Here is a 24,797-nt window from a genome sequence, read left to right on the forward strand (position 1 = left end):
ATTATATATAATAACATTGAATAAATAACCTTGAATTATTAAAAGACAAAAGTAAAAGTTTAAGGAGAAAACATTCCTCCTCACATTTTTTTCTTCTGGGTACCCTTGGTAACCTCCAGCAGAACCACGGAACACAGGTTGAAGTCTAATGATCGATACTATTCTACCACTTTAATATAAAAATTAACCGATCACATCATTGCAAATCGCCCTTCCCAGTGACAAATGGAGTTCCATTTGTATTACTTATCGTGTTCTCCGCTGTGATCGAGCAGTTAGCATGATTTAAGTCTAGAAAACTAGCAAAAACAGCATGATACCCGGTATATCATAAGGGCCCTTGGGTGTGCAGACACCTGTGCCATACTGGGTAAATGACGTGACATGGAAAAGATTAATAAATAACTGTGGAAGTTTTTATATAAAATTTGAGGGATTTGCATCTAGTATTTTACTCAAGCATGGAAGGGGTTTAATGCAATGTTGCAGAAAATTACTCTTAACTACAAGTATAATTTTAGATGCATATATAGTATTTAAGGACTGAAGAAAATATATTTGCACATTTGCTCAATTGTATATTTGTAAGTGTGTATTTACCATAACCTAACATTTTATAAAGACACCTGCTGAAAGCAAAAACAGAATAAAAACAGGTGCTAGATGAATGAAATGACACCGATGCACAATTTCTGGCCCATGCAACAGAACGGCATAAAAAATGCTGGGTTAAAGAAAACAGAAAATTCAGAGAAGCCAGATATGTTCTTCAGTTTAATTTGCCATATATAGAAGAAATCTATATACAAATCAGTGTGCATTTAAACAGTTTATAAAGTCAATTAGTTCAATGGAAATTATAATTGCTGCATAGCACATTTGACATTATTGCCCATTTGATAAAAAAAAAAAAGGAAAACAAACGGATTTACAATAAAATGTTGGCTAATTTGGACAATGAGTTGTACGTGAATTGCCTGTCTTTAAAACAAAACATTTAAAACATTTTCAGGCTGCATAAAAGTTTAAAGTATGCATTTTATCCATCAATTTATCACAACACTGTCATTTTATTCAAATTAAAACAAACAAATATAAAAAGTATCCTATAAAGGGGAGCACTACAGGACATATGAATGGAATAGTGTTCCCTTTCCCCATTTTTACATTTTGAACAATGATTCCATCAAAACTATTTAAAAAAGTGTAATGAATATACATATTTCAATACTTATGAAGGCCTGAGTTGGTGGGGAAAGGATCAGTCAAAAAGAGCCTGAGAAAGAAAAAAAAATGATCATTTAATTAATTAATTTACAATAATTTACAGCAGTTTACTTTGTAAAAAACAAAACATTACAGTTGATCACAGAAAGGAAAACTCCTGGCTATTTTACATATTTAAATATTCAAGCATGTGATGAGAAGCGGCAAGGTGGTCGCAGTGTACAATGTAAACAAATAGCTTTGGAAAGTGAATCAAGTCCTTAAGAGCTTTTCCCAGAAAAAAACATCTCCAATCACTCCTGAAACATGATCGTAGGTCAATATGTAAAGTTAATATACAGTTCGAGGAAATCTGATGTGAAAAGTATTTTTTTGTTAAAATTCAGTCTGAATGGGCAGTGCTGAGGTCTCCGAAATAGTAAACATCTTTTCTATTTCTTAAAAAAATGCCACATTTGCAGCACAGTGCAGCATATACCTTAAATACAAAAATATTCTCTCTTCTGTTGTGATAATAGACCTTGCATTCTGGAAAGTAGTAACAAAGTCTGCAACATTTAGCAGATCCAGTCCATTTCTTTCAAGTCATGTAAGGCAATCACTGTGATATTTTACTGAATATGGCTAAAGAAAGGTCCGGTACTGAAATCCTTGTGTTATGTTTTGCGACCACTCCACATATGTTCGGGGGTACTCTTGTGATCGGATGAGCATTCAAATGGTGACCTGCGCCCCAAGGGAGATCTTGAGTCATAAGTAGATCTCTGGTCCAAAGGTGACCTGGGCCCACTACTAGAGGCTCGGTGGTCCATCTGCCAGTCAGAATGGTACCTATAATCCCTGGAAGATTTATGATGGTTGTAATCTGAACTGGATCGATGGTCTGAATGTAAACGGTGGTCAGAATGGGAACGATGGTCCGGTCTCTCTCTATCTTTTAAACTTCCTTCCATGTTTGACCTATGATCTCTACTCCTGTGGTCTTCCAATTTTCTGTGTTTACTTTCACTGTGGTACCTGCAAAAGATAATTATTCTATGTAATCTTATGCATTAAGCAATATATGTAATTGCATCACAATATGTCATTAAGTACATTTTTATAAAAAAAAGTGATAAAAGCAATAACAAAAATTACAATGAAACCAAGACGACTAAATTGTACAGCATTCTCAAAGTAAATGTATAACAATCTGTTAAAAGATACCATAAATAAAAATTGTACATTTTATATCATATGTGCATAATGTATAGTTATGACACCCACATGAATATTTCACCAGATGTGGCCCAATGACGAGATAATTGAAACTTATGTATCACATGAAGTAAATTTATTCTGGTGAATTTTATTTGGTCAGATGCTGAGCAGGTAATAGTCTTGCTTTACAATCTTCCCCTCTTTATAGCTTATGATTAAAAATGCTCAAAGTTGTCATATCCAGAACTCACTATTAGTTCCATATTCTTTACTCTGGCCTATCAACTTCTCAATGCAAACCTAGCTAGCGTACTAAAAGCTAAACAGTGCATATTTAACGCATTGTACAATCTTTGACACTTTTATATTTGGATTTTATACACTTTAAAATGTAAAAACAAAATATGCAATTATTTGTTATTTAAATGCAAAAAAATAATCTTATTGCCTTGAAGGCTTGAGTGACTGATAGAAAAGCAAAAGGTCGACGAGATAATTCATGTTTCATGCTCACAAATTCACTGCCATCAGGGAGTGGTACAAGGCATTGAAAAACCTGAAACAAGGTAGATCAAATTATTTACTCTAACTGAAAGACGTTTACCTGTCCTGTTTGTAGTGGTGGTCCCAGTCTCTGTGGTCTTTACCATTGCTGAAGCTAGAATATGGCCTTTTTCTGGATTCACTCTTCTTATAAGCGTCACTCTGATGTCTGTCTTTGTGGTGATCGTGAAACTGCGACACATGTCTGTCAGAGGAATAACTATCTCTGCTGCTGTCATCATGGTTGGTATTTTCCTTTAGCCTGTCCACATCTGTGTATGACACAAAAATATATATTAACTTGTCAAAACCTTAAAGTAGCCTTTGCCGCAAGAGTTTAACTCCTACGGTTACTATCTTGCCCACTGAGCATGTCCTGACTTAAAAAAAAAAGATACAACTCTTAATCTATTATAAATATATGTTGAAAGTTTCTTTAATCCTACCTCTCCCAATTTCACTGGTCCTATACGTAATACCATTTATTTTATTTATTTTTTTAAAGCTGACCATGTACCAATGTATATAGAATTTAACAGACATGAGTGTCTGTCCCAAGGAACTTCCAATGTAATGTTGGTGCCAGAGGGACAGAGAGATTAAGTGATTTGCCTACAGTCATGAGAGTTGTTATTGTTATTTGACTAGGTTCACCCGCTTCAAATACTGTGTACTTAACATTGAATTACTAACACTGTGGAGTTGGGATGGAAATTGAAGGACTTCCAAAGCAATGTGTTTTTTGATGACATGCATGCTGTACTAGGAAGTCAAGCTCTGTGGGTGTGTGAATGGATGGAAGTTGTCCTGTGTTTGGAAAATCTGTGCGATCTGTGCTAGTGTGAAGGTGCAAGTAAGAAGGGACTTGGGTATATGCTTTAAAAAGAAAACGCGCCTGCATGATTAAAGAAAAACCTGCATGTATATGTTTGGGGAATAGCTTTTTGGGAAAAGAATGGGAGGAGCAAGAATATGGGTGCTCCATGTGAATTTGTGGGGGTTACATCTTATTTTACTTTTCTTCCGAATGGGACCTCCCCCTCACACCGCCCCTCCCACGGCCAGGGTATGCCGCGGCCAGTATTCCACAGGATCCCCAGCGGCGGGACCATTAAGCCTGGCTACATCTGTATACACCACTGTAAAATTATATCTAAAGCTGTCTGCAAGGAAAAGCTGGGGAAAAAAACCCTTTCAATGCCACCCATTTAATACAACACAATTTGAACCGCTCATTTTAAATTAGGACGTTAACATTTAAATGGTTAAACTGTGGTTCCCAGTTATTAAGTCCATGTTTTCATTTTGATCACGCTATTGTAAAATGTTCTAGAAGTGTTTTATTTTAGAAAACTATTCATCTAAAATATTACGGTTCAATATCAGTAGCAAAACTCCCATTTGAAAATCAGACACAGGAATTATACTGTAAATGAAAACATGACCGTTTCAGTCCTTAGACTCGAGGGATTGTCAGCTAACAACATAACAGTAAATTCTACTCCTTTTTAGGAGTTGCCTAAGAACTGCCATATAACCAATATATAGTACACGTGATTTCTATTTATTGTAGTTTCACTTACAGTTCACATCTGCATAATGAACTGCTTCAAACCATATGTACAACACAGAATACAACATTTAAGAAACATCTGCATTATTTATCAAGCAGTAGAAAACAGATGTGCAGTGAATTATAACACCATTTTAGTGAGTTAATGGCATGTCAGATGTGTGAAACGTAGACCCTTGCCAGCCAATTGTTTGAAACAAAGGTAAAAATAGACAAAGGGCTGCTAAAAATATTCCATTATGCTTTTAATGCACAAAAAGAAAAAGTCTGGGGTTCAGTACCACAAGATTGGCGTAAAGCAGATGTGGTACCTAGATTTAAAAAGGGAGCACAGCCGGGACCGAATAGGTCATGTCAAACTAACCTTCCTTTCTTTGAGGCGGTAAGTAGGAATTTAGACAAGAGTAATGCAGTTGATGTAGTCTACTTAGATTTTGCAAAGGCTTTTGATACTTTTCCCACACAAGAGGTTAATGTATTAAAATAAAGCAAATTGGACTAAGAAATATATTTTTGCACCTGGATTGAAAACTGGTTGAAAGACAAACTTTTTCAGGTTGGGCTAGAGTTGTGAGTGGATTATCTCAAGGATCGGTACTGGGACCCCTACTTTTTAACTTGTCTATAAATGACCATGAGGTTAGCATAGAGAGTAAAGTCTCCATCTTTGCTGACGACACTAAATTGTGCCAGTTAGTAGAATCAAAGCAGGATGTAAATTCTTTCCAGAAGGACATGGATACACTGAAAATTTGGGCAGTTAATTGGAGATGAGGTTTAATACAGATAAATGTAAGGTTATGCATTTGTGAAACAAGAATAAACAGGCAATTTACAAATTAAATGGGGATAAATTAGGAGAATCCTTGAAAGAGAAGGATTTAGGAGTGCTTTTAGACAGCAGGCTTAGCAATAGTGCCCAAAGTGATGCAGTAACTGCAAAGGCAAATAAGATCTTATCTTGCATTAAACGGGAATGGATGGAAGATAAGTAAACCTAATTATGCCCCTCTATAATGCATTAGTAAGACCATACCTTGAATATGGAGTACCATTTTGTACACCACTCCATATAATTATAAAAAAAAAAAAAAAAAAAAAAAAAAGAAGACATTATGGAACTAGAAAGTGCAGAGAAGAGCCACCAATTTAATAAAGGGGATGGAAAATCTGACTTATGAGAGGAACAGTTCAGTATAGAAGTGTGATGGGTGCTCCAACAGTCCTGGAATATTATATATGTTCATCAATCATGTAAAAACAACGAAGACTCAGAGATGGAGTGGGTAAACTACTGGGTGAGTGACTAAAGCCACTGAAAGCATAAATCTTCTGAAGGCAACAGAAAAAATGATGTATAACACACTTCGCTGTACCTCATTGGAAATGAATATAATAAAGTCCAGCACTCACCCCAGGTTGTAGTAATGAGGATCAATAATAATACAGTATATCTTTGAAGATCTTACCCACTCCTAGAACCCACTGGATTTCTGGGGGAGTGTCCAGCCGCTGATTACGTTCCAAACGATCCCAAAAATGCAAAAGAATGCACAAAGCAGCGCACTGCCCAGGGACACAGGTGTATCAAAAGTAAAAAATACATTTATTATCAATCAGACATAGCAAACAAGGAGGTAAAGACACTCCAACGCGTTTCACACAACAAGGTGCTTTATCAAGGAGTAAGGTACAATACATTGGGGGAACCTTATATACCAGATATAAAATGTGTAGTGAATTAGTCAAATCTCACGCCAAAAACGCATGTATATGACGTCATCAGTGCAACCATGTTCATCCCTGTCGGTATGTGTATCTGAAGGCTTCAAGTCCCTCCTCAATCACGCCCCTCCATGACATCACCACCAATCCGCTTCCTGGGATGGCTGGCCTGTAAGACAGATACGCCCTCCCCTTCACAGCGGAGATCCCCGCACTCAAATGGTGCGGGTTGAATACTCTCCGCTGTGTCTCTGGTGGTGTTAAATCCCCCAGCTGCCAAAACCTCAAAGCGGGGTAGCGCCGAATCAGCTAACGAGGTCGTGACTAGATACGCCCCTCAGCGACGTCAACATTCAGTTGGTCCCTGGCATCCATGGTTAAGATGGGAAGAACGCCCCCCCCCCCCCTCCCCTCTCACAGACAGAAACCTGCTGTAATCGGGGCGGGGCGGTGCCAAACACCATGGCAACCATGAATACCAATATGGGGACAAGTGTATATTAACCCCATATAAAACAATCTCATATGTTGAGGTCTGAAACAATGGAACGTGACAAGGACACCAATATCAATATCTCAATAATAAATACAACAATTGAGATACTTCAGATCCCCAGATCCCCCCAATGTATGGATACAAGACACCTATACAGAAAAACAGATACTAACATGTTAAAAACAGAGCTGATAAGTCTACCTTCCTGAGTTATTCTTTATTATTTCTTTCGAATTCTCTAACCCCAAAAGAAAGGAGAAAAGAATATATCTATACCCAGCTCTGATTGTTACACAAACAAAATTCCTTCTCTTTCTCCTTCATTTTTGCATTTCCCCCAAACATCTTTTAAAAGTTAAAAACAAAAACTTATTTGATATTAAATATACATCAAATTTTGGAGACATATTCCATCATGATTAAGACTTACAATGTTCAAGGAATATGCTCCAATTTGAGATTTTTGATTTATTGATACATTGGTTGTTTTACATCTTGCACATATCTTCATGCAACAATAGGAGGTAATAAAATGACACCGTAAAGAGAAATAGATTAAGTGATAATTAATATGAATTGTGTCCATATACTGTTTTTATTATTTGTTTGTGTTTGTAACAATCAGAGCTGGGTATAGAGGTATTCTTTTCTCCTTTCTTTTTGGGTTAGAGAATTGGAAAGAAATAATAAAGATTAACTCAGGAAGGTAGAATAATCAGCTCTGTTTTTAACATGTTAGTATCTGTTTTTTTGTATAGGTGTCTTGTATCCATACATTGGGGGGATCTGAAGTATCTCAATTGTTATATTTATTATTGAGATATTGATATTAGTGTCCTTATCACGTTCCATTGTTTCAGACCTCAACATATCAGATGCTTTTATATGGGGTTAATATACACTTGTCCCCATATTGGTAGTCATGGTTGCCATGGTGTTTGGCACCGCCCCCGCCCCGATTACAGCAGGTTTGTGTCTGTGAGGGGAAGGGGGGGGCGTTCTTCCCATCTTAACCATGGACCAAATGAATGCTGTCGCCGAGGGGCGTATCTAGTCACGACCTCGTTAGCCGATTCGGCGCTACCCCGCTTTGAGGTTTTGGCAGCTGGGGGATTTAACACAACCAGAGTCACAGCGGAGAGTATTCAACCCGCACCATTTGAGTGCGGGGATCTCCGCTGTGAAGGGGAGGGTGTATCTGTCTTACAGGCCAGCCATCCCAGGAAGCGGATTGGTGGTGACGTCACGGAGGGGCGTGATTGGGGAGGGACTTGAAGCCTTCAGATACACATACCCACAGGGATGAACATGGTCGCACTGATGACGTCATATACACGCATTTTTGGCGCGAAATTTGACTAATTCACTACACATTTTATATCTGGTATATAAGGTTCCCCCAATGTATTGTATCTTACTCCTTGATAAAGCACCTTGTTGTGTGAAACGCGTTGGAGTGTCTTTACCTCCTTGTTTGCTATGTCTGATTGATAATAAATTTATTTTTTACTTTTGATACACCTGTGTCCCTGGACAGTGCGCTGCTTTGTGCATTCTTTTGCATTTTTTGGATCGTTTTGACTTATGAGAGGCTAGCTAAATTATATTTACATTAGAAAAGACGTCTAAGAGGGGATATGATAACTATATACAAATATATTTGGGGACAATACAAGGAGCTTTCAAAATAACTATTCATCCCAAGGGCAATACAAACGACACGTGTCATAACTTGAGGTTGGAGGAAAGGAGATTTCACCAGCAGCAAAGGAAAGGGTTCTTTACAGTAAGGGCAGTTAAGATGGGGAATTGATTACTCATTTAGACTGATGGAAGATAATAGATAACTTCCACAAACGGTTGGACATCTTTTTAGAAAGGAAAAATATACAGGGATATACCAAATAAGTAAACATGGGAAGAATGTTGATCCAGGGAGTAATCAGATTGCCAATATTGGAGTCAGGAAGGAATGTATTTTTCCTCTTATGAGATATCATTGAATGATATTTCACTGGGGTTTTGTATTTGCCTTCCTCTGGATCAATATACTGTAAATACAAATATAGGATAAGTATTGGTAGTCTAAATTTAGTATAGGTTGAACTTTATGGACATAGATGACTTTTTTCAACCTCCTCTACAAACTATGTATGAAACGTTTCACTTCCAAGGGTAGTTGTCACCTGCGTGGCCAAACACATTCCTCTAATTTTGCTATACATTAGTTTAACAATTTTTGTAAGAGTCGCTCTATGTACCTTTTCATTTCATATCATGTGACCAGCATCGTATGTCAAAACTACCCACTAGCATAAAAAAAAACCCTCACGGTACACACGCAAAGGAATTTGGGCATCGGTAACATGTTTCCCACAAAAAATATTTTAGCTAGTAATCTTTGTTGAAAACAGTTGTCTTGATATTCTCAGAAATTTACACTAATTTAAGATTTTGCCATCCTTGGCAAGACAAAACACCCCAATAGCATTAAAAAAAAAAATACTCCCACAAAAGCATATTTTCTGACCGTACATACAGACCCAAAGAAATATAGATATGGGAACACTTTCACTGCCAATGGTAGCGGTTGCCTATGGGGCAAATGGAGTGGTCTCACACATTTGCAATAACATTTTAATCCCAAAGTTTAATTGGTCTTAGAACGTGTGTATATGTGAACATACCAATCTAATTCGTATGCAAAAATTAAGGAAATGTTCGACATTTGCAATGCAGTTATGCGCAATGACTATCCAAATTTTGTCTGAATGAGCCATTTTACAACCTCCCCCCCACACTTTCAGAAAATATAACTGTTAATACTTCTAATTTTCTTTCTGTTTAGTCTTTATGAAACATAAGGCAGTGGGTCCTAAAATGGCATTAGACAGATTTTGAAGCACCACTTTCCCATTTAATTACAGTCACTAAAGAGTAACACAACCAGACAACCGAAATTTTCTGGATCATCCGCCCACATGAGACTGCTCATTTGTAGTAGCAGGCTGGGGCAATAGAGAGGCATGAAGAGTTCCAGAGGGTCCATTCTTAACATCTTTCCTTCCACCGCTTCCCCCACCCCCCCCCCGGTCCATCAATGAAATCTAATCCCTCCTCCCCTCTGTTAGCCACGGGGGAGGGGATTGAAGTAGCAGGTATATAAGAGAGGTGAGAAGGTTTCGTTTTTTGGGGGAAATATATTATTTCCATTCAACTGCGGAATTAAAACACCTCCAGCTGCACTTGCAGAGTAACAGGGAGATCAAAGTCCGTAGATCACAAAGGCATGGAAACGGATAATGAAATATACAAAATCGGGGCACCATTCTGTAAACAATTCCCATTTGTCTATAAAACTTCTGGATATACTACCGCCTACTCAAAAACCTTAGAACTCTCCCAAAGCAATTTATTAAGTGTGCATATTGCATATAATTTTACACTGTAATCACATATCGATAAGATAAAATTTCTACCTGGATGTCGAATGATTGTATTCATGGTGCTGCTCACGTTCTGATCATTGTGCTGTGGGAAAATATACTTGTTAGTGGTCTGTAATTCAAGTTAAACACGCGCCAGGATTATTTCTGAATGCTTAAAACTTTGCAAGTGTTTATAATTTTATTTTTAATAAAATACAAAGGATACTGGAACCAAAAAGCTTAGTAAAAGTGTGGTCAGGGTTAGAACTTGGCAATAAAAAAAATTCTAGGAAAAATAATCCTAGCGACAACTTCATTCCTTTTCAAGATGTGATAAAGTATTGAGTAATCAATAATTTCGACCCGGTCTCCCAATACAATGCTTACGTTTCCCTCAAGCCCCAGCCAGTCATTACCTGAGATTCTTGCCGTTTCTTAATAGCATGTTTGTATAATTTGTGCAGCTTTCTGGCATCAAATTCAGTAAACTTGGACACAAAAATCCATAGATTCCTAATGTGAGAAAACCACAATGTGTGTAAGCACAAATTATTTTTGCAAGACAAAGTATGGCTGTGAACATGAAAACTGATGGCAAAAATATATAAAGAACTATTTACTATTTATTAAGCATGCAATGTTTTACTACAGTTATACAACATGTTGCCTTGACACAGCCATTACAATATAAAAACTCTAGATTTATAAGCACAAGTATGGAAAGGAAACTTACTGAAATGTTTAATGAATCAACATACAAAACAATGGAAGTGCAGTACATGAATAAAAATGTTAATTAAAAAGACTGCACTCTACATTAGGGTAGAAATCTTAGAAAATATAAGAAATACAAACAAAGGATAGTCAAAGATATAAAACCAAGGATAGTAGACATGCAGTAGGTATATCCATACAGTGAGGAAAACCCAATTAATATCTATGAAGAAAAATCTGTGAATTTGAATTGCACAATCATACACAGTAAACTAATTTCTGAAACGTTTTATGCACCAGAGCACTATTAACACGATAGTCTAAATGTGCTTACAAAATGTCCCTTAATCGCAATGGAGCTTCAAAAAACAGGTAAATGTGCTTGCTCATTCCAAGAGGTTTGAGGCACTAGCGTCAGAAAAAAAATAAAGAGGGCGTGGAAATATAATAGCTATTTCGGACTCATTTTGCACTCCCTCCCCCTCGCTGCCATTGGCTCCCAGCACACCACGTGACCGCGTCGCTGCACGGGAAGACAAGTTTCTGGTCTTCCCTGCAGGCTGACGCACCATAGCGCTTCGTGAGTAAGACACCAGAACCCACTGGGGCCTGCCTGATTGAGGCGAGTGTCTGGTGTGCAGCACGCACGCCACACCGCACACGCCATCACCACCGGGGACTCTGCCTTTGAAATAACGGTGAAGAGAAAGAGAGAACAATTCAGTCTGTAGTTTCACAAATACTAAATATCCTTTTCCAATTACTTACTTTCTCCATTGTTTAATTTGTTCAGGATTTGTGTACTCTTTTAAGCACTCTGTGATGTGATCCCCAATTTTAATGAGGCACTGTCGGGTGTGCTCAAGCTGCTCTCTCTCGGATAAACCTTTTTCGGGTCGGTCCAACTGTTTTAATGCCGCTTTGACAGGTCTCATTCTTTCTTTACACTAAAAAAAAAAAATATTCAGTAGAATACAATTTCCATGGAAGGGTCACAATCAATATTGTTTTACAAACAAAGGAGATGCCGTGTGACACAAAGTCAGATATCTGGTTAGAGATGAGAAACATGTTTATGCGCAAGTTCTCTGTCAAACTAGTAATCTAACCGATGCACACACCAGCCGTCACTCCAACGCATAGGTAGGAGATAAACAGTACTTTTAAACACCTATTCGTGTCTCAAAATAATTACAATTTAAGTTGTATAGGTTAATAGACAATGCAGACACCTATTATTTTCTAATTGCAAAAATGACACCACATTTTACTTTAAGTTAGATAACAAGATTTTTATCTATTGACATTTGAAGTTATTAGATAACAGTGACTATGTTGTTGAATATGAATGTAATGTGTAATCCAAAGTCTAGGATTTTAGCTAGCACTTAAAAAAAATAATAATAAAAAAAGTTATTCTTAACTGTTCAAACACATTTTGTTAATCTTTAGCATCTGAGGTCACAATGGTAACCGGGGGTGCTCTGGGGAGAGCTCAATTATTTATCGCTCAGAAACTTAATATTTCAACTGCTCATCTGCTTAACAGGGCATTGGATTTAAAATATAAAAACATCCTCTGGAAGGGCCATAGGAGATATTTTAAATGTTTTTTTTTTTATTAATGCAACAAAACCTGCTGATTCCCAAGTAATCCCTTTATAAGGGCCTTTAATGCACAATAAAATATACTGCATACCTGTACAGCAGCAAATAGTTGCATATAATTAATTCAATGCGCTTATATTATATTTTTTGTACAACGGTTTTATTTGAGCATTAAACTACAAATGAGCAAGATCACCAAGTTCTTAAAACTGGATTAATTTTTTCAGAGATTCTGCATTGTGTTTATATCCAAAACAGTTCAGTTTTTAATACTAAAGGTTTTACTAGGGATTTATAGTACGTTAGAACAGTGCCAACGAGTACAAGTCTAGGATGCGCATAAATGTGATTTCCTCCCCCCGTTCTAAAGAAAAAATGGCACAAACTTACAACACTGAAGGTCTTTTGATCAAGTTCTTCAGATTCCTCAGAAATTGGAACTGGCTCACTACTAGCAGTAATATGAACTGGGGTTTCTGCAGATATGCTTTTCTTCTGTTTTTCTTTATCAGATTTCACTTCGTTTACCTAGAGAGAAAGAAAACAGTCATAACTAAACAAAAAAAACATTATTTTTAGGCGATATTCCAACCTAATTTTCTAAATCAACACTGGCAGAAGTGCAATGAAAGTAATCCAAGTCATGTTTTACTGACCCCTCTTACAGCAAACGTGTTAAATCTGCAATCCCATCTCAGAATTGTACTTTCACTCAAATTCTCCTCTATTTACCTTTTCTTCTTTGATGTCTTTGTCTTTAAGAACTGGCTCTTTTATTTTTGTTTCTTTTTTGTCTTTTGCCTCTTTCTCACAAGTGTCTCTTTTTTCGTCCCGCTCTTTTCTTTCTTTCTTTAATTCTTTCTTGTTTTCTTTTATTTCCTTCTTTTCCTCGGGTTCCCTTTTCACAGTAAGATCAGACTCTGTCTGGTCCTCAATTTCTTTCTCTGCTCTCGTCTTTTTGTTGTGTGTTTTTACAGACGCATTATCTTCCTAAAATACAGGTTGTGGTCACCAACCAGCCATTGTTAGCCAAATAAACAATCAAAATAAACACCTGGGGCGTACCTACATTAACAGTGCCCTGATGCAATTAAGATTGTATGATTTTTAAACTGCAGAAAGACTAAAGGGTATCTGGTTAAAAAAATACAAACTATTTTTGCTAGAAAAGGTTAATTTTTCCAGGAATTCGTGGCTTGTTTTTTGACGCATTAAGGACATCTGCTCTGCAATATGCATGGGTCAAAAATAGAATGCATCAATGTTTACCAACAAGGTAAATCATCACAGCTTCTAAAAAACGCACCATTTAAAAACTTAGTACAGTATAAACAAACTTTACCGTTTCTTGCTCTGCTCTAGCATTAGTAGATATTAGATATAGGCATTAGTAGATATATTTTGCATTTATTGTGCAATATTCAATCTTTGCTGTAAGGGCACACGTGTATGAATTTCCAGCAAAAATAATAAGCAAACTACCAAATAGAAATTCCTAACATTTGTATACAGAAATGGCTTCACATTAGACGTCCCTGCACCCCGACTCTCGGCCCCTCCTGTGACGCTCCACCATCCCCACTGTCTCCTACCCCGTGGGAGCAGTGGGACAAAACATGCTCCAATCCACAAACTGAAGTTGGGAACAAGGTATGTAACATATGCAGGCCTGAGAAGCAATGCACTCATTGCTCATACATTTCATTTGTTTTCAAAAGGTGCCGTTTGCATGGAAATTTGAAACATGCAATCGCTCTTTTTTTAACTTTAAATATAGGCAAATGAACTGGCAACATAGAAGTAAATTGTGCCATGTTGAATAATAATAATAATAATAATAATAATAAAAAAACGAGAGAAAAAAAACAGTAATACATGCATAAATTTATTCCGTGGGGACAAAACTGCTTACCTTGTTATCTTCATCTGACTTTTCAGAAGTAGGTGGAGACGATTCGCTTTTTGTTTCCTCTTCAACTTTTACAGGCTTAGCAATTTTACTCTTTTTTGTTCTGTTTTTTCTCCTTTTTGAGGTTCCCTTCAAACGAAAGAAAATACCAACTATGTTTAACCCATGTGACAAGACTTGGAGACGTTAAAACGAGTTCAAATATTTTTGTCCTGAGTGGTTCTAAAACATTTATCAAATTCAGCAGCAGCAACAGGGGGAAAACATATCTTCTAAGAATATAAATCCATAAATAAGAACACAAATCAATTAAGCTACTTTATTTTTAATTTTTAACAAGATATATTTAAAATATTAGGCAGGGGGTCTCATCAGTTGAAATCATGCTTTAAGTTAACTTCTAATGAATAATAAGTGATCAGGAGTGTAAATAGTCAATACAGTGTTTTCAAAATCAAGGTGTTTGTATGAAACAATTTAGCATTATAAAAAAGTTCCATTGCGCAAAAGTCATTCCTCAGTAACAATTTCAAATAAATAGTACGTTGTGGTAACCAGTGCTCCCCCAAAAAACATACTTGTAGTGTCTATGAATAACTGTCAATGTTCAAAACATTTGTTAATAGTGTAAATAGGGTCAAAATACCATTTAGAGAAAGAGTAGAAAAAAAATGTCTCAAAGATAGCAGGATAGGAGATAAAGTGGGCAAGGTATGAAAAAAAAAATAGGTATCCCCTTTCAAAACAAAGGCCTCACTATGTGGGTAATAATATTTAGACAGACTGTTACTAATGTGGTTTAGTTGAAATATTGCTCAATTATTCTTAACCACGATTTTCAAGCAACAATTCATAAAAATGTAATTTCAATACATCTGTCTGCTACATATTGAATTAGCTTGGCTTCACTACAGTGTAAAATTAAGAAAGTGGTTAAGAGCTATAACACACACGGGTAAATAGTGCATTACCACCTATATAAGCATTAACATTTAAAGGATATTGAATAACAGATGGGAATAATAAGAACGAAGATTTAAAGTAACGTTGAGTGCTACATTTTCTTGCTGTCACTAGGTGCAGCCAACTGTAGGAAGAAACTCAACTAGGACAGGCATATTTAAAATATTACATTTTACTGATAAACAAAACAAAAACAGCCAAATAAGTATATTAAACCAATTATTTAAAATGAACTTTTCCATGACAAACAAAACCCTACAATCTTATGAATGAGGCTTAGGGGGTTATTCATCAAACGGCAACTGTGCCAATCAGGTTGTAATCGCACAGAAACACCCATCAACAAATCACTGTTTAATTCTTAGTCATCAAAACTAGAGGCAGATAATGTTTTTGTTTTGTCCATTGTTTTTGTAATTATGAAGCAATCATTAGTCAAACAGATAAAACATAAGTAGCTGATGCCCGAATTCAGCAGAAAAGGAAAAAATACATTTTGAATAGGATGCAAAGAAGTCAAATTGTTACTTCAAAAGGTGATTAATTCTAAGGAAACCAATTACACAGATACATTGTTTCTGGACATGCTACGGGAGACTGGCCCTTTAAGAACTATTTTTCATTTTTTTTGTTTACAATTACATTCATTAACTAACAGTTTCACATCCAAATATGACTTACTCCACCCGAAAGTCTTTGTGCTTCTTTCCTCGCCAGATCTTTATTAAGAAGTTTAATGAGGTAGTCAGCTCTGGTTTGTAATTGCTTGGCTTGTGGTTTCTTGTCTGGATCATCAGGTAAAATCTATGGAACAAAAATATTTATTATGTATATTTAATAATAACCTACTGATCAAATCAGTGGAACTATGCTAGATACACTTTGGGCCATATTACAAAGCAGTGCTGCTCTATAAGACACATTACAGCTCATTGAAGTGAATGCGCTGTTAAGATGGGGACCCACTGCAAGGGTTAATGTGCCATTCCAGGGCTGCAAAATGTTTTAGCTCATGTAATATTTAATGTGTTGCTGTGTGATTTTTACTGTTGAGTTATCTGTGTGACTCCTTGTATGCCTGGGCAAGTAACAATGGCCGAGTACCAGGTATACAAATGAGTCATTGGGCTAGCCACTGTGCTTGGAGACAATGAAGCCAGGAAACAACATGCCCGCCTGCTGGGAGAGTAGTTCTCTCGCCTGCATTGATGCGTCTAGCCCTGCGAGAGGCCTGGAGCCGACTTCGGGAACCGGGTCCTAGTCCCATTGGTCAATTCCGATTTCAAAGCCTCCCCGGCCTCGTCCGCCAGGTCCTCAAGCACTGGTTCCACCCCCTCCCTGGATTGGTCTGTTCTTGACACCCCCATCGAATTGGCTCAGCAGTTAAAGAGACACCTGGTCGGCACCCAGTTCTCCATGATTACAGGTGGAGGCCGGGAAACTATACAAGCCGACACCGATCCCAGAACAGCATGCGCCCTGCACATAGCAAACTAGGAGTCCCCTGTTTTGGTAAGGTATTTTGCACGTGTGGGTTGTGGGTCCCTGTTGGCTGCGGCCAAATAACCATACGTTTATTAACCTTTGTGTTCTGCGTTCTGAGATATCTTTGTAGGGGGTGCCGGTAGGGAGGGGGTGGATAGCCACTCAGCTAGCAGGGATCACGTAATGTGGATTTTCAAAGCTTACATGGCCTTCCTGCCAATAGGAAGCCATGACCTTTAAAGGTTCGGCTTCTATTGGCTAGCATGAACTTTAAACCTTGTTGAGATACCGGCACACCTTTTGGAAGTCTGTATCTCAGAAAAAGCAAGGGGGCCCCAAACCTGAAATGAATGGGGTTTAGCTCAAGAGACACGCTGCTTCAATACAGTGGATTTTTTTTTTAAATAGGTCCTATGGATTGCTCCTTTATGTGGTAAACCTAACAAGCTATTTTGAAGACATTATCTGGACACACACCTTTTGTGTTAAGTTGAGGTCAGGGTCCATTTTAATCATTTCCCAGCTGCCATATCCATACTCATAGATGCCTATTAAAAGGTTTGAGTCATTTTCTTTGATCCAGTCAATATCAAAGTGAGCTGCTTTGGTGTGGCAAGGGACAACATATCTGCAAAAAAAAGTACACAGGAAATTATTTTAGTACACAGGTTGTCAACACTTCTAGATCACATCAATGTTAATTGTTTGGAAGATTACCATGCTTATATTTAGCTGTGCTCAGCAATGTGCATATTTATATCATAATATATGTAAAAACTTTTAATGTCATTTACAAACACGCGAGAGACAGCGCGCCAGCCACACGCGCCGAGAGAAAGCGCGCCAGCTACACGCGCCGAGAGACAGTAAGCCAGCTACACGCGCCGAGACAGCGCAACACAGTGAGTCATGGTTTAACAAAACTCTCTACTGCTCTTCATAGTAGGAGATTAACCTGGTTTGTGGTTACACATTAACCCAAAACATCAATGAATATATAATCAAACATACTTTTTCCTTTCCTCAGGATCTGTAGGAATAGATTTATGCAATGGAGCCAGCTCTTCTTCATGAGAACTGACCAGTTTTGCATTAACTTGTACCCCTGAGATACGGAATGTTGGCCCTTTCACTTTTCCACGTCTTCCCCCTTGTATGATAAACAGAACACACCGTTAAATACAATTTAAATTACACACCGAGAATACACCAACGAACAACATGTATAAAGGGTTAGCAATTAATAAGGACGTGGTAGTTAAAGTTGGTTCCACTTGCATTATTTTACAGTAGACATGTTCCATATTCTTGGAAATAGCATTTTTGTGTGCAAATTATATGTAAATGTCTTGTTCAGCTCCCGTTAAAAAACGTTGTGGAACAATTTATGTTGTCTTTATTCCCACAATATTGATTTGCTATCCAGTTTAGATTTGAGAAGAAAAATGATTAAACACCTCTAACTGATTGATCGCTTGTCTGGTATAAAGACATTGACACTGCCAACAAAGACAGTAGTACAGTAATTTAAAATGACAAGCTCAACAGACTTCATCCATTAACAAATTGGAAGGAACCTATAATGTTTTGCAAGGGTCATAATTAGCAACGAAAGGAAAATGGCCAGACTGCATAAGAAGCTTGTTCTGGGTGATAACATGTCTATTAAGGAGGCTGTATTTGGTCTGTCTAGGACGTTTGGCTGCGGCCATTTGACTGCGACCAAGTCGTTACTGGAGCTCCGTTGCCAGAACTACTCATCGCAGGTCGCCTCGTCGCCTTTTGCCATGTTTAAATGTCCTCGGATCTCCCCAGCTGCAGACATGCGGCGAGTAGTCCTGGTGGCGGGACGCCGTGGCGATTTGGTCATTGTCAAACGTTTCATTCCGGTACTTGGTGGACCGTTTCACATTAAACATACCTGTCCTTTCTGGGCCAGAACCACCATCTTTCAGAGCCTTAATGCAGCCACTGTGTACCAGTTCTCCAAGTCGACGTAGGTCTGTCTCAGATTTGTCCACCAACTCAGCATCGCGAGCTATTGCATCTAACCTGAAATAAAACCAGCTCTTATTCCACACGTACATACGAGTAGACACTTTTTCATAAGGATGTCCCAAGGAATACGGAAACTCACAATTTCCTGTAGTACTGCGTACTCCAATTAAAATCTAAGATCACATTTATGATTCTATGTATCCAGCCACGGATCAATAACTCATTAAAATACAGATATAAGTAAACATCATTCATTTTGACATCAGATTACGGAGCTTTTACAGATGATTGAGGGACAAAAATACAATTACCTTTCCAGTGGTCCACCAAATTTTTTGTAACTCTTGATAAACCTAGAAACAAAAACAAGTATGTTGTAGCATAATCATTTTTAGTTCCACCAGAAACTTTTACCAATCTTTTTCTAAGAAATCAGAATACATTCTTGATAACCAGTCAATTTTATAGCAATGTTTAAAGCGTATGTACCACATATCGTACCTTTTTTTCTACATATAAACCAAGTCGGGAAAACGCATACAAAAAATTCAAATATTTATGATTAAGATATGCAGAATTGGTACACCGGGATCATACATTTTTTACACATAAAAGAACCAACCTTCGAATTTCTGCATCACTAAAGCCCTTAATATTTTCTCTTGGAATTGTCCGTGGCCGACCACGTTTTTTGGGACGTTTCCTATCGGACATAGAATCACTGTCAGATCCAGAGTATCTTCTGTTCCTACTGCGTCTACCTTCACTCCCATTGAAGCGTGCCTTGGATTCAAATAAAAAGAAAATCAATATTTTTCAGGCATGATAATAGTTAAACTAGCATGGAGTAAACAAAATAATTACACATCAAAAGAAATATTAGAACCCCACCTGCTTTGCACAGTTCCTCATTCTCGGAAGCAGATAGATTTCATCTAATTCCTTCTGCCGCTCCTCCTCTTCCATTCTTCTTCTCTGGTCATTGGGAATAAGGTCTTCCCAGGATTTAGAATTTCGTTCAGGTTCAACAATATCATCTTCATCCATAGTTGAAAAGTTTGCCACCTTAGGAAAAAATGGGTTTATACAGTTGTGAAGTGAACTTTAAAATTCTATATGTTATATATTAAACTATATATTTTGCAAGCTCCAATACCTATTATTGTGACAATTAGATTATTTTAGGAGGAAAACAAAATGGGAAAAATTGGTATCACTATAAAACTTTGTTTTAGTCTTTCCAATACTTATTAAATGTTTTTAAGAGTCTAATAGATCTCCAGAATGTCTGTTTAAAGCAAAAACATTGAAATGGTTGTTTAAAAGGCTATATTAGCAAAAAATGGATATTATAAAATTTAGCAGCATAAATAAAATCTCATTTGCGTATCTGCAACATAAAAAGTTTAATGAAAGAAAAGTAAATATACCATACCTTAAATTGGGAAAGTAGCTCATCACCCACAGTCGTTGGGCCGCCTTCATTTTCACGCGTCTCTGCTCTTTTCAAGATTTCATCTATATCAATTTCCTTAATAAATACACACAAAAAAAACATTTCTTAAAAAAACAAAAAACAAACCATGCTGAACTGGCAGCCTATCGTATCAATTTAAACATGGCGGAGATACCGGGGTCTCCGAGGCTGAAATGAATGTTATTCACTTCCGGAGATACCCGGTTTCTAAACTATTATTAAAATAAAATAAGTCTTGCAATCGCCTGTTAGAGACTGATTCAGTCTCACTCTTACAGTCAGTTGCAACCCGGTAGGATTCACACTGCGAGTCCCAGTCAGACGCAGGGACCCCCGCTGTGTTAATCCTGATGGGCCATTACCGCCTGCTATGCACTGGGCCGCGGACGGTCAACGCTTTGCACACTGTGCAACCAGCACATGCTCTACGGCAGCTGATAGTTAGAAGATTCGACATCTGTATATTCCAATCTGGTTTTCAAATGCAAACTATAAATGGATTTTGGTTATCCTAGTACTACAGTACATATCTATGGTAATTACGGATAAACAACAAGACAAGATTTTAATACCTGTGGTTCTTCTTCTTCTCCTTCAGGCTCCTTAAAAAGTTCCTCAGCACCAAACTTTAAGATGGCAGCTAATTCTTCTTTATTAAATGGAGTAGAGCTTCAACAAAAGGATAAATCACAAATAAGCTTAAAGCACCATTTACTTTTAAAAAACATCTAAACGTTTTTTAAAACCCAATAATTACCTTGATGGTGTTGATCCAGTGTGTAGAACGGTCTTGCCTGTGGTGTCCATTCGTTGAATTACAAGATGATCTAACACCATTTTCTTTTTTGCCCTTTCAATGATCTCTTCCTCTACAGACCCTTTTGTGACCAAGCGATAAATATTTACCTAAAAGCAGTGAGTTTGAGTAATTTTAGATTAAACATTACACAAGCATGGACTATCGGCTATAGAAATTTAATTGCGACAATGTGGAAAACATTCCTTTTTAATTTCAAGAATCGTCTACTTTAAAATATATTCAAACTATTAATGTTGATAAGCACCCAGTGCATCACTGCTTAATTAGCCTAGGAAGCACTGAACAGATTAGACATTTTTTTATGATGTATCTTGAAGGAATATACAATTAATTTAATTAAAATTGAATACAGTAGAATCTATTAGTCTTCACAGCTACATGTAACAATGCAGACATGAGTTGGGAAGGCTGCACAAGGTCTTGCTGTGACATGGCCAAGAAGAATTAAGTTGAGAAGAATTTAAAAAAAAAATTAGGAATGTTTCCCCCCCTCTGACATTCAAAAGTTAACTTTGGACCTACCATGTCATTGTACCGGGCTGTGTCTGGGATTTTAGAGTGTTTTAAATAAAGACTTCACATCTCATTACATTGTCAATTTACTATACCTGCGTTTAGGGATTTGTTTGAAAGCTGTTTTTATGGAACAGCATATTAACAAACCACTTCATATAAACTCACCAACACCTTTGCATACCTCTCAAACATTTAAATGCATTTGCCACAGTTGCCTTCACTAAACAAAACTTCAGTACAATACTCCAAAGATGTTTCATGGGAAACTGTAATATATGTATTGGGTTAAGCCAGAGTGCACAAACTGTCTACTGTGTGCCCTAATGACAGCTCAGCCCCAGTGCACGCGTCCCTCCTTACCTAGGAACCTGCATGAAATGATGTTACGGGGTCATGTGACGTCACATGGCCCTGTGTTGTAATGGCGACGTGTCGCACGAAGACAAGATAAGTTAAAGGCCTCGCGCGCTCTTCAGTACTTAATTTAAATGCTTTGGGGAAGAGACATGGGGCCTCTAACCTCCACGCCCGCCCCCCCCCCTCCCAATAAGATCTCATGCCCCTCAGGGTTAAGCCACAATAAAAAACCTCTGTCACCTGCTTTTTTTGGCCAATCCTATGAGCTCTAGCTTGTGCTTGGAGATCATTTTGTGGGTTCCAGTCAGAATCAAAAATAACAACAGTATCAGCTGATGCAAGGTTTATTCCAAGGCCCCCAGCTCTGGTTGACAGCAAAAAGCAAAAATCCTGCAACAAATAATGTTTAGATTGTGAAATCCCCTCAAAAGAATACTACACAAATCTATAACAACTGTTTGACCATTAAAGTCTACCATACATTTTTATCATTAAAACAACTTTTTTTGTGGACACATGGATGAGTACATTTTGAAGTCTAAAAACTTTTTTATTTCACACACAAAAAAAGCGAACTGAAATTATAACAGGAAGCAGACCATGCAGTAGGAAATGTGTGGTAACGCAAAGCAATTTGATACACAATAAGTTATGGGGGAGTAAAATAAAAAAAAGTGACAACAAATCAAAATATCACTTGCGAGCACATTCACATGTCTTAGGACTGTAACCATGACTGTCACCATTATCTCTTAGCATACAATGCTTCCACTGCAGCAAGGGATTGTGGGTAATAATGCAAATGAGCAATCACAGTAAAGCGTTATTTTAAAAAGTGTAAAATATGTGGTGTCCTAAAGCATATTAGCATATAGAATAAATACCCAATGCGTGATCACAGTGAAACATCTTGTGCGTCAGATAAGAATTTGGGATTGATTTTCCATAAATTACATAAAAGTTGCTCACCTCGGATCCTTCAGCATTAAAATGATCCAGTGCTTGTTTTCTTATTTCTCCCTTGATAGATCCATCTAATCTCTAGGAAAACAAAGTTATATGACTTAGAATCAAGTTTCTTCATAAAACCAGTAATGAGGCAAAACCATAATCTAAAAGCAACTTTGTAATAAAAAAATGCAAGACTAGTAACTGTGTTACCTCTAGCTAGGAGAACCCACAGCAAAAGCCGTAACTTACCTGGAAGGTAAACTGCCGTGACTTCAAATACTCTGCAAGGATGTCCAGCATCCGCACCATTTGAGAGAAGATCAGAACCCTGTTTCCACGTTCTTTCAAACGAATTAACAACTTGTCAAGAAGAATAAGTTTGCCGCTACTCCTAATTAAATGCTGATAAAAAAAAAAATAGATCTTCAATTTAAAAAGAAAAATGCACACAAAACAAAACCGAGCATAAAAAACATGCATTTTAGCCAATGTTGTGACTTCTTTTCCTTAAACTTACCCTGTCCAATAAAGTTTGGCATGAAAACGAAAAATAAGTTAGGAACTAAATTTCAGTGGGTGGAGCACCGCTGTAGTTACATGCCGCTGTGCTAAATGAACATATATACAAACACCCAACTATAATAACTTGACGGTCCATTCCACATTAACTAAAAACTCAATCTATGAAAATGTTAAGTGCATTATTTCTTTATCAGCGATAGTGAAAAAAAGGACTGGCACTTGTTTTATTATACATACTTAACATCTAGATTTTAAAATTGGGAAAACATTTTGTACAATAAGTTATTTATGTTTGCAGAAATGTCCCCTTTCAGCATTGATAAAATGAGATGTTGCTTTAACAGGCATTACTTTAATGTTCAGGTAGGATAAGTAGTTTGACTACTTGCAATTATCCCTACCCCCCTTTGCTTGTGGCAGTAAAGGGGTTAATGTAATAAAACACCACACTTCAGTCACAAATAGACACATGGAGTACTTTCAGTATGTCTTCAAGTCGTGCAGCATTTTAAAATTTGATATCGTCTCAGAATTTGTAGAAAAGGCAGACATCTACCATAAACGTGAAAATGACCTACATTTTTATTGCACTCTCCGGATGTCTTATAGATCACAGAAATGCACTGTTTTTATACTGCAGCCGCCTATTCTTTGGGGAGGAGAGGGAGTTAAAACTCCAATAACTGGTATCGGCGCTCAAGTCAAAACTACCACTCAAGTCAACAGCATTTAGCGCCAATCATGCTCAGATACCCATTATCGGAACTGTGTGAATTTGGCCCTTTGAAGAACCCCAGAATAAAATTCAAAGAATACGCAACGAAAGGAGAATATCCATATTCTATTTAGTAGAAGTTTGCTGCGCAGCAATGATGTCTAGATTTAATGAAACACTGATTCATAGCACATTAAAGAAGAATACTTCAAGACTGAGTCTCATCTATGCGTTATATACACTTGTGCAACACAATCTAACACGCATGCTTTACCTGCAAAGCCTCTTGTCTGTTGTAGAATTCATTATCTTCTGGTGGCTTAATGAGGTAGCAATGGTTACAACACTTCTTAAGTTCCATCATGATGTTCAAAAAGCCTGAGGTACTTCCCTTAGAACCTTTGCTAAGGGCCTTGTAATTCCTTGTTAAGATCCACCTGGGAAAACAGTACAACAACATGAACACAACTGAAGATTACAAATGCAAGTTTTTCCAATAAAGCAGAGCTACGAGCATACTATGGTTTTGGAAGCCAAGAGTGGCTTTGTTCTTCAACCGCCAACAACCTT

General features: G+C 37.3%; 1 protein-coding gene across 4 annotated transcripts in view; it reads right to left on the reverse strand.

The window, feature by feature from the left end:
- Positions 1-761: 761 nt before the first annotated feature.
- Positions 762-24,797, reverse strand: part of CHD1 (chromodomain helicase DNA binding protein 1) — an 81,806-nt gene continuing 57,770 nt past the window's right edge. For all 4 annotated transcript variants that reach the window (XM_075593502.1, XM_075593488.1, XM_075593510.1 and 1 more), the window contains 22 exons: positions 24,502-24,664; positions 23,240-23,392; positions 23,009-23,080; positions 22,280-22,429; positions 21,104-21,252; positions 20,919-21,015; positions 20,305-20,400; positions 19,761-19,934; positions 19,492-19,652; positions 19,181-19,222; positions 18,793-18,923; positions 17,883-18,021; positions 17,349-17,499; positions 16,068-16,190; positions 14,427-14,552; positions 13,247-13,504; positions 12,905-13,042; positions 11,675-11,853; positions 10,609-10,705; positions 10,244-10,295; positions 3,032-3,242; positions 762-2,244 (listed from right to left, as the gene is read on the reverse strand). In XM_075593502.1, coding sequence (XP_075449617.1) covers positions 1,884-2,244; positions 3,032-3,242; positions 10,244-10,295; positions 10,609-10,705; positions 11,675-11,853; positions 12,905-13,042; positions 13,247-13,504; positions 14,427-14,552; positions 16,068-16,190; positions 17,349-17,499; positions 17,883-18,021; positions 18,793-18,923; positions 19,181-19,222; positions 19,492-19,652; positions 19,761-19,934; positions 20,305-20,400; positions 20,919-21,015; positions 21,104-21,252; positions 22,280-22,429; positions 23,009-23,080; positions 23,240-23,392; positions 24,502-24,664 — 3,223 coding nt within the window. In that variant the 3' untranslated portion in view covers positions 762-1,883. The remainder of the gene's footprint in view (positions 2,245-3,031; positions 3,243-10,243; positions 10,296-10,608; positions 10,706-11,674; positions 11,854-12,904; positions 13,043-13,246; positions 13,505-14,426; positions 14,553-16,067; positions 16,191-17,348; positions 17,500-17,882; positions 18,022-18,792; positions 18,924-19,180; positions 19,223-19,491; positions 19,653-19,760; positions 19,935-20,304; positions 20,401-20,918; positions 21,016-21,103; positions 21,253-22,279; positions 22,430-23,008; positions 23,081-23,239; positions 23,393-24,501; positions 24,665-24,797) is intronic.

Source organism: Ascaphus truei, chromosome 1 (genome assembly GCF_040206685.1).
Source record: "Ascaphus truei isolate aAscTru1 chromosome 1, aAscTru1.hap1, whole genome shotgun sequence".
In the NCBI taxonomy this organism is placed as follows: Eukaryota; Metazoa; Chordata; class Amphibia; order Anura; family Ascaphidae; genus Ascaphus; species Ascaphus truei.